At 39.2% G+C, this 13,357-nt stretch overlaps 2 protein-coding genes across 3 annotated transcripts in view; one reads left to right on the top strand and one right to left on the bottom strand.

The window, feature by feature from the left end:
- The window catches only part of lrpap1 (low density lipoprotein receptor-related protein associated protein 1), a 19,693-nt gene extending 7,595 nt beyond the window's left edge, over positions 1-12,098 (top strand). Inside the window, exons 2-8 of the mRNA XM_008408386.2 lie at positions 1,523-1,667; positions 4,167-4,297; positions 4,397-4,517; positions 5,898-6,053; positions 9,810-9,892; positions 10,232-10,408; positions 11,614-12,098. Coding sequence (XP_008406608.1) covers positions 1,523-1,667; positions 4,167-4,297; positions 4,397-4,517; positions 5,898-6,053; positions 9,810-9,892; positions 10,232-10,408; positions 11,614-11,682 — 882 coding nt within the window. The 3' untranslated portion in view covers positions 11,683-12,098. The remainder of the gene's footprint in view (positions 1-1,522; positions 1,668-4,166; positions 4,298-4,396; positions 4,518-5,897; positions 6,054-9,809; positions 9,893-10,231; positions 10,409-11,613) is intronic.
- Positions 12,099-12,281: 183 nt separating this feature from the next.
- Positions 12,282-13,357, bottom strand: part of LOC103464387 (protein Dok-7-like) — a 30,513-nt gene continuing 29,437 nt past the window's right edge. For both annotated transcript variants that reach the window (XM_008408441.2, XM_008408451.2), the window contains exon 12: positions 12,282-13,321. In XM_008408441.2, the coding sequence (XP_008406663.1) occupies positions 13,185-13,321 (137 nt within the window). In that variant the 3' untranslated portion in view covers positions 12,282-13,184. The remainder of the gene's footprint in view (positions 13,322-13,357) is intronic.

Here is a 13,357-nt window from a genome sequence, read left to right as displayed (position 1 = left end):
AAGCTGCCAGAAAGCAGGTGTTCATACAACTTTTGACAGGAACCTTTTCTGTTCCCCTGGACAAACTCCACCCACACTGAGTGGACACTCGGTATAAGTGGGGGGGGAAACATAAATACTCTCTGCAAGGGAGTCCTAAACACATTACACACTAAAGGTACATGTGATATCGTTACTGTCAGAGATCAGGAAATGAGCAGCAGGGAAATAAAAAGATGACAACCATGGAAGCTTTGGAACTTGTTGATCATTCCAGGGCCGACTAGGATAGCAGAAACTCGCATCACATTGTTGAAATGACAAATCTAAAAGGAAGGCGAGTTTTTGGAGAGAACTAGAAGGAGCTGGACCAAATGCATTTACATGCATATTTGGAGGTCCTCATTCTGAGCAGAGTTTTCAAGTCAAAGGATGAATCAACAACCAGTCTATGGGATGCAGAAACAGGCAGGGTAATATTTCTGGCCATAATGTTTCTGGAGACTTTTCTCCAGAGTAATCTGATTTGACAATCGATGGACAAGACAAACTAGCAGCTAATAGAACAGTGTGGAACATGTGGGTTGTAACTTCCTCTGTTCTATAATCCAGGCCCTAATGTCACAGTGGATGAAAGGCTTGTGGCATTCATAAAGATCACCACTGGCATTCAGAGGTCGCTGGTCATTTATGCAATATATGCCTTCCACACCAGCTAAATATGGCATAAAAATCTGGGCAGCATGTGATGCGAAAACCAGTTTTGTTTTGAACATGCAGGTGTAAACTGGAAATCCAGCTGGAGGATCATCTTTAGGACTCATTTGTCTTGATTTTAATCGGCGGGTCAATTTGATCCAGAGCAGAATAGTGTCTCAAGTTCAATTATAAACATCACCCCTTCAAAATAAAATCTAAATGTAATATATATTTTTTTTTTTTTACAAAAAAACACTTTCAAGGATAGTTAGTGTAATTTTGTGTTTAGGTTTTTTCAGTGGGTATAAAAAATGCAAATCACGTTTTTCTATGTCTAAATAAGTAAATTGTCGTCATTAATCCTTTATTTGTGAGAAATTAAAAAACATCATTGCACAAATATTGATTGAAATGGTTAGTATTGGAGTTAATAATCAGATACAAAAATGTTTTGGAGGAATGTTTTGGTTTCTGAAACTATAGCATGACTAAACACTCTCCCGAACACTCACGAACATTATTGCTGTACCTCAGAAACTAACATAATGGGAGGGTTAAGGAGCATCCACAGAGGAGTTGTACTCTTCAGTGGTGACCTGGTGGTATTAAAGTTGCAGAAGTGGGATGATGGCATAGTTTGTTGACTAATTGGTTCTAAAGGCAAGACGTATTTAGCAGGAAGGACAATAGAACCAAACTATCTGTCATACACTTTATTTTTTTATTGCCAATTTCACAGTTTCTTTCTGGACCGATGGAACATTAAAAGTAGTAACCGAGCAAACACACTTCTCCTCTTCCTATCAGAGTAATCCTTCATTTTCTGCTCCTTTTGTGTTGACAGATGCAGCTGACCCCAGTGCGACAGGCCGAGCTGCACAGCGACCTAAAGATTCAGGAAAAAGACGAGCTGCAGTGGAAAAAAATGAAGGTGGAAGGCTTGGATGAGAACGGGGAGAAAGAAGCCCAGCTCAGGCGCAACTTTAACGGTGAGAACAGTCTAAACAGAGAAAATAAGTCTGTTGTTTTTTTCTTTTATTTTGTTTTTAAGAAATTCAAATGTATATTCATAGTTCAACACCATTGACAGTATTTAAGACCGATAAAAAATATGGACAGTTCACGCCGACATAATCCTGTGCTGGGGAGTTGAGCGTGGGGCAGATTTAAATTTACCAAGAAATGCTTAATCAAGTTAGGATAGAAACAGGAGCTGATGTACAAGCGCATGAAAGGATGTTCTCCTGCTAAACTGCAGGTGATGAAGCAGCCGCCCACACAAGTATCTGATGCTTTCTGCCACAAGCAGCAGGTGGACGCCCTCTTCCCTGTAGCACCTCTGGCAGCAGCTCAGAAACAAGATGCCGTACTCTCTCCAGTGATCCCATTTAACTCGATTTTCACACGCAACAAATCACTGAAACACTCTGGCTATAAATGGTGATCTTCAGAGCATTAGATACCAAAAAACATGCGAAATTTAGAGATTAATTTTAGTGCAGCATGCGGTTCTTAATCATCAGCATGAGGAGATACAGGTTTAGAGATTACAACAAAAAAAATGTAAATAATTTATCCAAATATTTGATCTGTCAACACACTGTTTTTCTGTTTTTTCTTTCAATTTATTATCAAAACACAATTATCCAATGAACAGAACTCATCAGATCAGGAAATCATATATTTATTTTTTTAGTTACTCCAATTAGTCTCAAGCCCTTTGGAATTGCTCTGTGACCCTTTACAGACTGGAAGGTCTGTGAATTTGTTAATTACATTTTTTACAAAGAGCAATGTTGGGTTGCTTCGGTTTTTTCCCCTTTTACAAATAAAATCATAATTTGAAAACTATTATTATTTTTTATTTTGTATTTACCAAAGCTTTCTTTGGCTGACACAAAAATGAATTTGAGGATGTGAAATATTTAGGTGCGACAAACGAGACAGAACCTCTTAAATACTGATCTACAAAAATGATCACACATTTAACAGTTAATTGTTACTTTAAATGAGGGATAAAGAAAATGATCAAAATTATTTACTAAGAGTAACAACATGCATGGATATTATTTATCCACCCAACTTATAGCATCTGCAGGAGCTGTAGAATCATATCTTATGTGAGCAGGCTGCACACATTTCTCTTTACTGGCTTTTTCTTCTTTTTTTTTTTTTTTTGTAAGGAATTTGGCCAGTGTTGAGAGGGAAACCTGATGCAGGTTAATCAGTGACTCCTTGGGCTGGGTGTGAATTCCAGTCAGTCGACAAGGATTGTTGGTCCAAACCCTGTTTAGAATCACTTCTATTTGTTCCTAAGGTGATTTTGAATCCCATCCACCCTGGCTTTCTTGATCTTACATAAAAAAAAAAAACCGACAAAAAACGGGATCTGCTGTGAAATGTTAAGACTGGGTAAAACAGATTTTGTCAGCTTGTGCAATACATTCTTATATTTATTGTGCAAGCACTTTAATTTCTCCATATTTTACACATAAAAAGATTGTTATCGAAGCTCCTCGTTACTCAGTGGTGGAGTAGCATTTCTGCACCAGCAGAGCTCCGGCCACCAACTCTCTGTCCTTTTGCTGGCCAACATATTTTTTTTAACAAAGAGCTCCTGTAAACATTCATCTAAGCCATGACTTCTTTAGCGCTTTTTTCAATTTAAAATATTTATTTGTCTCATTATTCAACACCTCTCGTAGAACTCACTGCAAGAATACAATCTTGTTTTATACTGTTTGGACTCGTCGATTGAGTCAAAAACAGCATCTCAAAGAAGTACAGAAGTCCATCAGCGCCATAAAATATTATACTACTACTTCTGTTCTGTTTATTGAAAAGACAAAACAACCCTGAGTCCCAGCTTGATGCATTACGGGTTAATATGTCACAATGACTGCTTATAAGAGTGCTGATGTTGCTGAATAAGCTGCTGAAACCCATTTTACTGGAATAGAAAAGTGAGCGCCGACTTTCTGAGGGACTAAAGTTCAACTTTATACACTGCAGGAGTATAAAATAGGTGGCAACACTATTTGTTACATTCAGAGCAGAAGAAAACATAATGTTCCATGATTAGATTTTTTATGGATTATTAGTTTGTAAGTAAGGTTTTGATCGTGAATATTCAAGTAAATGTTTTTATTTTCTCCTTAATGTTGAATTTTAAGTTTCTTTTAATGTTCCATGAAACACAAGCATTTTTTTAAACGCCCACCTCAAGGTGTTGTCAGTATAATGACAAAAGTTTATGATGCTTAACCCTTCATTACTGATTCTTCTTTGCTGTTATTTTAAAAATGTTCACTGTCTTTGTTTGAATTGAATGCCTTTATGTCAAAATGTTAATTAATGGACATGCAAATCACATTCACTTTATGCTGTCATTCCCCAACAACAAACTCTGCTGCCGCCATTTTTACAAAGCAAACGGCGTGGTTGTGGACCACAGATTGTAATTATACCATCCTGGTTTTGTTATGCAGTGATCCTGGCCAAGTACGGCATGGATGGGAAACGGGACATGAGGCCGATGGAGACCAACTCCCTGAAAGACCACGAGGCCAAAGACGGCGATGTGTTCGACGATCCCAAACTGGACAAACTCTGGAACAAGGTTTGTGCTCGGATGAAAAAGGAGAGAGGAAAGACGAGGCAGAAAACTGCTCTCGGTAACTTTTGAAGCACGCTCCTTTCTGTTCTCTTCTACCAACAGGCCAAGAGCTCTGGGAAGTTCTCTAACGAAGAGCTGCAGAGCTTGAAGAGGGAATTCCAGCATCACAAAGACAAGATCCACGAGTACAACATCCTGATGGACACAGTCAGCAGGACCGAGGGTGAGCTAAATGTTTCTACTGAAACAAGCTGCAGTCCGTTCTGCTCTTATTGACACTTCATCTATGCTCACCAGTTTGAGGTTGTCATAGCATGACAACCTTGATTATTTACACACAAATTTAAAATTTAGAAAATATGTTAATACAATGATAGGAGTATTATAAAATGTATTTATTTTGATTTGCAGACTTCAGCAAAAACTAGTTTTTATGTATGCTTTGCATAAGACATTGTGCTTTTTTGCTCTTTAAAGAGCAAAAGGAAGAAAAGTTGATATTATCTGGATAATAAGTTGGGCTCTTTGCTTTCTTTTCAGCCATAACAGGCTACATGGCTGACATGTTTCTAATAGATTATCACTTGTAATTGTAAAATGTCAAGCTAACAACACTTTCCAAACCAGCTCTTTGTGTGTCTTTTTTTGTTAATCAGTATTATTTTCAATTAACAGATTTGTTTATTGTGTAAGTAAATGATTAGTGCAGTAGCCTTTGTTCAGCCAGCTGATCAGAACCATGTCAACCCATACAACCTGTTTGACAGTGAATGTTAGTTGCTGTAAATTCAAATTGATCTGGACCCTGGTGTGGCAGCGTAGCACTGATTTTATGGACCTTTGGAGTTCTAAGCTTCTCGTTGAGCTCTGCGGTCCGATGGCAAGTATCAGGCAGGACAGGTTCCCGTCCACCACTCTTTACTCCGTCACTGCTCATCATGTCAAACTGAGAGATTTAAGCAGAGCTGGCAGTCCCCCGCAGTGTTTCATCTGGACGTGGAGAGTGGATGGGCGCAGCATCTCTTTTGGGCTGCACTGACACTTTGCTGCCGTTTCCTTTTTTTTATTATTTTTAAATCTCCACAGCATCTATGTCGCTGCAAGACAAGCCGGAGGTTGTTTTTTTTTCTGCTTGTCTGATGCATTTAAATATTGAGCCAATCACATGTTGCCTGCAGGGCCTGAGGCTCTGTCTCACCACTTTGTCTGCTCACTGTCTGTCTGTTCCTTGATTTTCATTTTGTTTGCCCTTTTTTTCTCTTTTTGATCCAAATGTCAGCTGGTATTATTATTATGGCCTTTGTTTGAGTTTTTCCTCCTTGAAGATGAGATGGACGGGGAATCTCATAACCTGACGGCGTTAGTCAGTAAGTCCAGACTTATAGGTGACTCACGTCTCTTACAGAGGAATTGATTTTAATATCACAAGATCAGACCAATTGTCTTTCAATGCCATTTCAGAGCTTCTGCAAAAACTCCCATCAAGCGCTTGTTTGCTTTAATTTCCATCCCTCTGTCGTTTCTTCCCCTTTTTAACTCGTCTCTTCTTGACCTCGCTCCCCAACACCTCCTCACCCCCACTTGTCTCCTGCCCTCTCTTTAGAAATTCACAAGAACGTGATCTCCCCCATGGAGGGCGACACCAAAGAGCACCTGCTGCAGCAGAAGCACACGGAGCTGAAGGAGAAAATGAGAGGCCTCCACCACGGCTTCGAGCGCCTCCGCAAAATCAGCCACGAGGGTTTCTCTCAAGACAGCGGTGAGGAGGAAGCAAAACACGTCTCGCTTCTCATTTACCCTGACTCTTTATTCACAGAGACTTGTAATCATAGTAACGCTCGTCTGGAAACTTTTAGTTGAAGTTCAACTTGGTTTTCAATAGAAAACAATTGAGGTTTTTTTTGTGTTTTTTTTAAACTGCTTTCAGAGCTAAGTTCTAACGTTGACGTAAATCAGTTTGTCCTTGTTCCAGTTAGCGTTTTTTCTTTCTTTTTTTTCCCTAAAGATTTGCAGCTTTTTCCACTTGTGTATCCATGCTCTTCTCACAGAATCCATTGTAGTTTTTTTCTTTGCAAGCTCCAGTTGCCTGATGGCTACTTTGGGTGAAGGTCTTTGCTGTTGTAGTTCTGGTCTCGTGTCCCATTCCACGTTGGTTAGTATTTTCTTTCTTCTCCTCTTGTTTTGTTAAAGCGAAGAAGTGTGCACAGAAAACTCGATCCAAGCCTTTGATTCAAGGTGACCAAGTAGCCTTGGAAAGCACTTCTGCATAAATCCATAATAAAATGAAAGAGTTTATTTTATTAACTTTATTGACGTTTGCCAAAGAAATGAACGGACAGTCTTTGAACAGAGTCATGTGCACAAATTTATTGATGCAGTTTTGATGAGGATTGTTTGTTTTAACAATTTAAGTTTAATTTGCCCCCATACTACAACCTGCAAACAACATTAGTGTGACTTTAATAAGAACGTCAGTCTACTTTCAGGAAATGTCGGTCAGTGTTTTAGGACTTAGTTTTAGGTCGGTTCCCTCCAGAGCACGGGGAGTTTCACTTGGTTCAGCCAGTATAATCTGGTTTATTTTCACTGAGAATCCTCTTTGAAGTGTGGATTTATATCTTCTACAGGCTGTTCTGTCTTTCATTAGTTTGTATTTATAAAACTAGATTCCGCATTACTAATTTATCTAAACCAGGTGTGAAAAAGAGTGACTCTGTTGGTGTTTCAAAACAAAAGCTCCGATAAGTTTTTAAATAAAGGTCTTACTTTTCTGTGGTGTAATTCTTAGATACTCCTGGATTTCTAATGAGCTTTGAAGACCAACTACGATGCAGGTTGGTCTTATCTGAGTCATAAAACCTTTATTATGGTACTGGGCGATAACCACTAAGCTTCCTGTATGATCATAATTTCTATTTCTCTGTTCTAGCTTGTAAAAGAGATAAGATTTTAAGATTGGTTATATGTAAAACAAGGGCATTGTCACAATGATGTCCTCTTTAGTTCCTCCATCTGGCCTCAATTTTATTGCTTTAAACCATCTAAAATGTTGCATTATTTTTTTTGTTTGTTTGTTTTATGAAGCTTGAAAGTTTTCCTTTTCCGTCGTTTGGGGTTTCAGCCCAAAGATGGGAAAATATGTAAAAAAATAAGCGTGAAAGGAACAGACCGAGCACAAAGCACTCAAGAAAGTAGCCCACGGTTCCCGTTCTCTGGCATCAGTACGGAACATGATGTGCCTTTTAGAAAGTCACAAATAGCAAAGTGATTCTAAAAAGATCAAGATTTATATGGTACTTTGTGAGGAGAAGGAAAGCAGAAGCTAGGGGCCTATGATGAACCTAAGGATATAAAAACACTGGCGAATAGCAGCATGTGAGAAAAGTTGTGATTAAAGAATTACGGTAAAACTGTTGCAACATTTAGTTCAGTTTTGGGCATTTGGTACCTGGGCCTTCAGAGTGACTTCAATTCAATTCACTTTATGACGTTACAAGTATACAAGCCACCAATACTACGGTAAACAAAAAAACACAACATAACAATGTCTGGTATTACAAAGGCTCGGCATCAACATCAGTACTGAGATGTTGGATTTGAAGCGTCCTGCTCGAAATGCCTCGTTCCGATCTGGTTTTTAAATGTGTCCTGAGGGACCACATGGATCTTACTCTCTGTATCCAAATAAACACAGACGGGACTCTTTTTCCTTCTGATATTTTTTTTATATAATCTTTTTACTGCAACAGCATGTTTGAGGAGTGCGTAGAGAGACGGAGGAAGGTGGGGAGCAAGTGAGAGGGCGCTACATAATTTACGCAGCGCTGTTTATCAATTAGCTTATAATTAATTATGAGCGTTTTTTTTGTTTTTGTTTTTTTTTTCCCCTTAGCACCACAGTGGAGACGTTTCCAATACAGTTTTAATTCAACAACTAAATTTATTTGCTATTTTCTATTGCTGTTGTAGTAAATATGTCCTGCAGGTAGCTTGGCAGCAGTTTGAATCTCGCATAAATTGAGGGAATGAAGAAATGATCTGCACTTACAAACTGAAGCATTCATCACTAGCCTTTATCGGCCTTTTCATTAAACTGAAAACGGAGTGCACTGAAGAACATCTTGATATATTTATTCACTAAAACTGGCACAAGTTCTTAGTTGTAATTGGCTAAATTTGACCTGCCAGTCATTGATCAGAACCGATAAAGAGAAAACTCCTCAGATTCTGATCTTGATTGATCAGTTCTCTAGTAAAATAATGAAATCTGTTTATGCCTTACAGCTGAGAAGAATAAATGGCTGCTTGCAATATAGTCTCAATAGTTGAAGTTATATAGAACATTAAAAATACATTTAGGATAATAAAGCACTTTACACTTTGTACAGCCACCAGCAGTAACTTGAGCTTCATTGTCCTGGAGTATGTGGAGGTGATTTTGAGGGAAACGTTAATCCCTTTCATCAGCAGGAAGCCTGATGTATTACTTGAAGCCTGGCTACCCATAAAGCTGAGTTCTTATTATAAAGAAATATTTTATCACCAGAATTTCTTAAAACAAACCTTAAAAGTAACAGACATAAATAATCAAAACGTAAAGTTACACATCTTCTAGAACTGCAGAGAATGACGACCTTCAGCAAACAGACTGTGGATCGTTTTCTGGTCAACACTGTCATGATCAATCTTTTTATAATAATAGAAGGTGGTTGAATGGGGATAACATGGTTCCTGCCTCAGCTACGAGAGAGAGAGAGAGAGAGAGAGCGAGAGAGAGAGGAGAGAGAGAGAGAGAGCGAGAGAGAGGGGAGAGAGAGAGAGAGAGCGAGAGAGAGGGGAGAGAGAGAGAGAGCTCTCATAGCCACTCAACAGGCAGAATACTGAGGCAACCATGGACACTGAGGTTTTTGAGACTTTCAGCTGCTTCTGTTCACTGCTGCTATGTTTTACGAAACTGATATCTGGCTTATTTACATGAGGTATTCTGGTTGTAAAAATAATTTCTACCTAAATGCAGAAAGGCCTTCTCTGCAAGTCTAAACACCATCAGAGCCCCTAATAACATATTTCTACAACCTAAATTATCATTTTTGATCAATAAGAATTGAGTTTACCTGAAAAGTACATCTCCATATTCTACTTCAGAGACAAAGTGTACTAGTAAAATGGCAACATCTTTTCCCATTAATTTTTATTTCCCCACTAACAATATGATTAATTTTGATAATTTGAGATGATGGTTTTATCCCAGCATTGCAAATTAACAGTTAATTTTAATATTTACAATGGAAAATGGACAGAAATGTTTTATTTTATTCAGTTAATGTCTAAATTTTTGAATTGGAGAGTATTTGGAAACGCTGTTCCTTCATTGTTGATGTGAAGAACAAGTGAGAAGTGAGCTATGTTGTTTTGTCATATTAAAACATCATTTGTCTCCGTTTCAGAGCCGTTGTCGCTCCAAACCGTCTCCTTAGTTTCTCTCCTCACCTTTCTGTGTGTCGTTGCTCTGCAGTGTTTCGGGAGCCGCGTGTGATTGAACTGTGGGAGGCTGCAAAGAGGGCAAACCTCAGCAAAGATGAGCTGGAGTCTCTCAAGGTGAGGCTCACAGCACTTACGAGGTTGCTTTGTGAGGATTTTGTCAGTCTGCCTCTTAGTAGAAACTTTTTTTTCCCCCCTCCCGTTCATTTTAACTCGAGAGGTTTAACTTTTAACTCGAGTGCTGCTTTGGTAGAAGCAGGATTAGATGCATTACTTTGCCCTTCACTTTGTATCGAAGCCAAGATCAGATGGATCACAGGGCTACATTCAGCTTGAGTTTGCAGTGACATTTCTGCTTTATCCGCTGCTTGAAGTGTTTATCAGCTCCATTGTCCATGTAATTGAAGGCTAACTCACTCTGCTCAGTTCATATCCATCTTCTCTCCACTCATTCAGGAGGAGCTGCATCACTTTGAGACCAAGGTGGAGAAGCACAACCACTACCAGGAGCAGCTGGAGCTGTCTCACCAGAAGCTGCGACATGTTGAGTCTCTGGGAGACAGAGAGCACATCAAGAGGAACCAGGAGAAGTACAACACACTCTCCGAGAAGACCAGAGAGATGGGATACAAGGTGAGACAGGATGTTCAATAAAGTAAAGAGAAGTTCTTGAACCCCTGCAGTCAGAACCGTTGTTTCTGATGTATGCTTTATAAACCCTTTGTTTCAAACATGTTTATTACGATGAATTATTCACTCAGGATTCCTGAATTTAATACCTGTAATTCAGTTTGCAACGTTTATAAAAACAGACCCAGCTTTATAAGGTCTAGATGACAAAGCAGAAAAACGGTCCCTAAAATCAATCATCTGTGCTTTTTCTCTAGCAATAACACAACTGATGGCTTTATAAAACCTTTTATTTCCTTTAAAATGAAATTTTCTTTTTTTTTTATCTTCTTATGAGTTAAAATAAAAACACAGATGAAACAAAATTACGTAGGCTTCTATAAAACCAAACTACTAAAAAGAAATGACACAAAAGTTGAAGATAAAATCTTTCATCTCAAACAAGAGATCTGAAATAAACCTAAAAAAAGACGTGAAAAATAGATCAGTAATGTCTGAAATCTCAAACTGTGTGTTAAATTTGAAAAGTTTCCAAATGTAACTTGCTGTAACCCATATTTGGGTCCATAGCGCCATCGACACTCTGGTGGGAACCACAGGGGGCCGTTTCCCACCAGAGTGTCCCTCAGGTGCCCGTCAGCAGTCATCATAGAAGAGCTTGTCCTTTTTAATACTGTGGGTGTCATTTTGTTAAAATACTGACATTTTCATTCCCAGACTCTATAGAAACAGATGTGATTAACCAAACGTTACCTTCTGGTCTGTTGATTTTTTGTCACCAAACTGCACTATTTTGACTAATTTTGTAACTAAATAAGTTGCCTCCTGCTGGACATTATAAACTACAGAGATATAAGACTACTCACTGTTATCTTTATCATTGGCTCCAGAAAAATAGACCAATGTAGCCTTGTCTTGTAATAAACGTCGCTACATGAATGACCTCATTGTATTCCAGCGTGTGTACTCCATTACAAGCGTACATCATTCTGCTTAACGAGGTACTAATTAGATGATCCTCTGAACCCAACAGCAATGCTGGTGGAAAACATGCAGAGACCCATGAAAGCTGCAATTGAAAGTCAGCTCTAAGTGAAAGCATTGGTGTTGTGGTTTTCTTTGATCCAATTTCTGACAATTCAACATCTTATTTTGATAATTCGTCATGTCCTGAAATAGTTGTGCCCAATGTGTGCCTCTGATTTCAGATGAAGAAACACATGCAGGACTTGTCCAATAAGATCTCCCGTCAGGGTCTGCAGCACAACGAGCTGTGAGGTTCGACTCCTGATCGCCACCACTGGAGGATCATGGAACTGCACCCTGCTTGAACTGTGGGAATCATTCCTGTCGGCTACTGAAAAATACGATACGGGAGGTTTTCTTTTTTACTGTGTGACTGGCTGAATGAATGAATGATTTATACAAAGTTTGCCGATCAGACCGACAAACTTTCACTTTTTTTAGTAAACTGATCAAATGAAATGAGTAACTAATGAAATAATTACTAAAATTTTCTGTTGTAATTGTATGATAAATGAAGCAAATGTGGAAAACCAGTTTTGGTACCTAAAACTAAAAATGTGGCACTACTCCTTTACTTCTGCCAGATCTGGTTGGTGAAATAAGGGCAACAATGTTGTGTTTTTCTGCATTTGTAATTAATTGTGAAAATTAAATATTAAGACTGGTATTTGTGCTGCTGCTACTGTTGGCAGTTGTAGGTCGGTTTATTGAAATTATGCAAAAGTGTTAAAAATGATCAATCAAAAATGTAGAGAACAACCAGTAAATCTTTAATATTCACAAAAAAACATGCCAATATGCACAACTGAGGTTTTAAAAAATATATAATCTCTAGTAAAGGTTTTTTTTCTTTTTTTTTGGAAAACAAGCAGCTAATATTTACAAGTCCTACAGAAGTAACATTATTATATGTTCATCACACATCATCTTGTTTTTTCCACAGAGACATTAGGTAGAAAACTGTAGCTGTAATTTGAATTCGCCAAATATCAAATCGCTTCTTGTGTTAGAAAGCAGGAGCAGCTGAAACCCAAATTGCGCTTTCCCCCCCATTCAGCCGCGGCTCCCCTCCGAGAGCCACTGCAGCAGAACCATTGATTGCTGTGATGAATAATGTCAGCGACCGGCTGATTGCTCAGCCGTGTCCTGCTCGGCCCACATGGGCTCGGATTAATGTCATTTGCACCGGGGATCCAACTCTAAGCCGCTTATTTCAATCGAACGCTTCGCCACTTTGATGCGGAATGATAGCTCGGCGAGTTGGGACTCTTTACAGTCGATTGTTGGTTTCAGTGCAACGAGGAGGGCTTGATCTCATTGTGAGATCACATCCTGCTGCAAACTCTAACGGCGGCTGTTTATAAATGTCATCTCAGCTCAACACATCATGGCACCCTGCTTTTGTTTGTCTAAATCAACCATGACTTTGGTGCCGTTCCTTCCTAATTACGTCAGTTTTTAACAAATGTGCCAACCTGGCGTAAAAAACAAACTAAATTCCTTAAGTTAAGTGCCATGCAGTCAAATTTCTGTCAAACACTAATTTAAAAAACAAGTTGCACTTTACAAGACGACGGCAGCAGAAAGACCTCCCACACATTTTCTTGCTTGTAGTGGAATGAATTGCTTGTGGAAACGACTGCGCCGGTGAACCTGTGGGTGTGTAAGTGCAGCAGCGATCGGTCCGACCGACTGGGAGCGGGCTGCGGTGGAAAACCACTCTGAAGTGCTTTTGGAGTTGGGCGTCGCAGAGTCAGTTCAGTGGCCCTCGCCACCTGCTCTCCAGCTGAGTCAGCCTGTCCTCTCTGCCCTGAACATGCTCCGCCCCCACTCTCTGAGCTGTTTCCATGGCAGCGATGTCGAGGTGGGCGTACCTAATGGAGTCATCTTCTGGGGGGGAAATGTTTGGGTGTCATTTTACACAAC

This window comes from Poecilia reticulata, linkage group LG1, assembly GCF_000633615.1.
Source record: "Poecilia reticulata strain Guanapo linkage group LG1, Guppy_female_1.0+MT, whole genome shotgun sequence".
Taxonomy (NCBI): domain Eukaryota; kingdom Metazoa; phylum Chordata; class Actinopteri; order Cyprinodontiformes; family Poeciliidae; genus Poecilia; species Poecilia reticulata.
The sequence above is the reverse complement of the archived record's forward strand: the minus strand, read 5'-3'. Positions and strand labels throughout refer to the sequence as shown.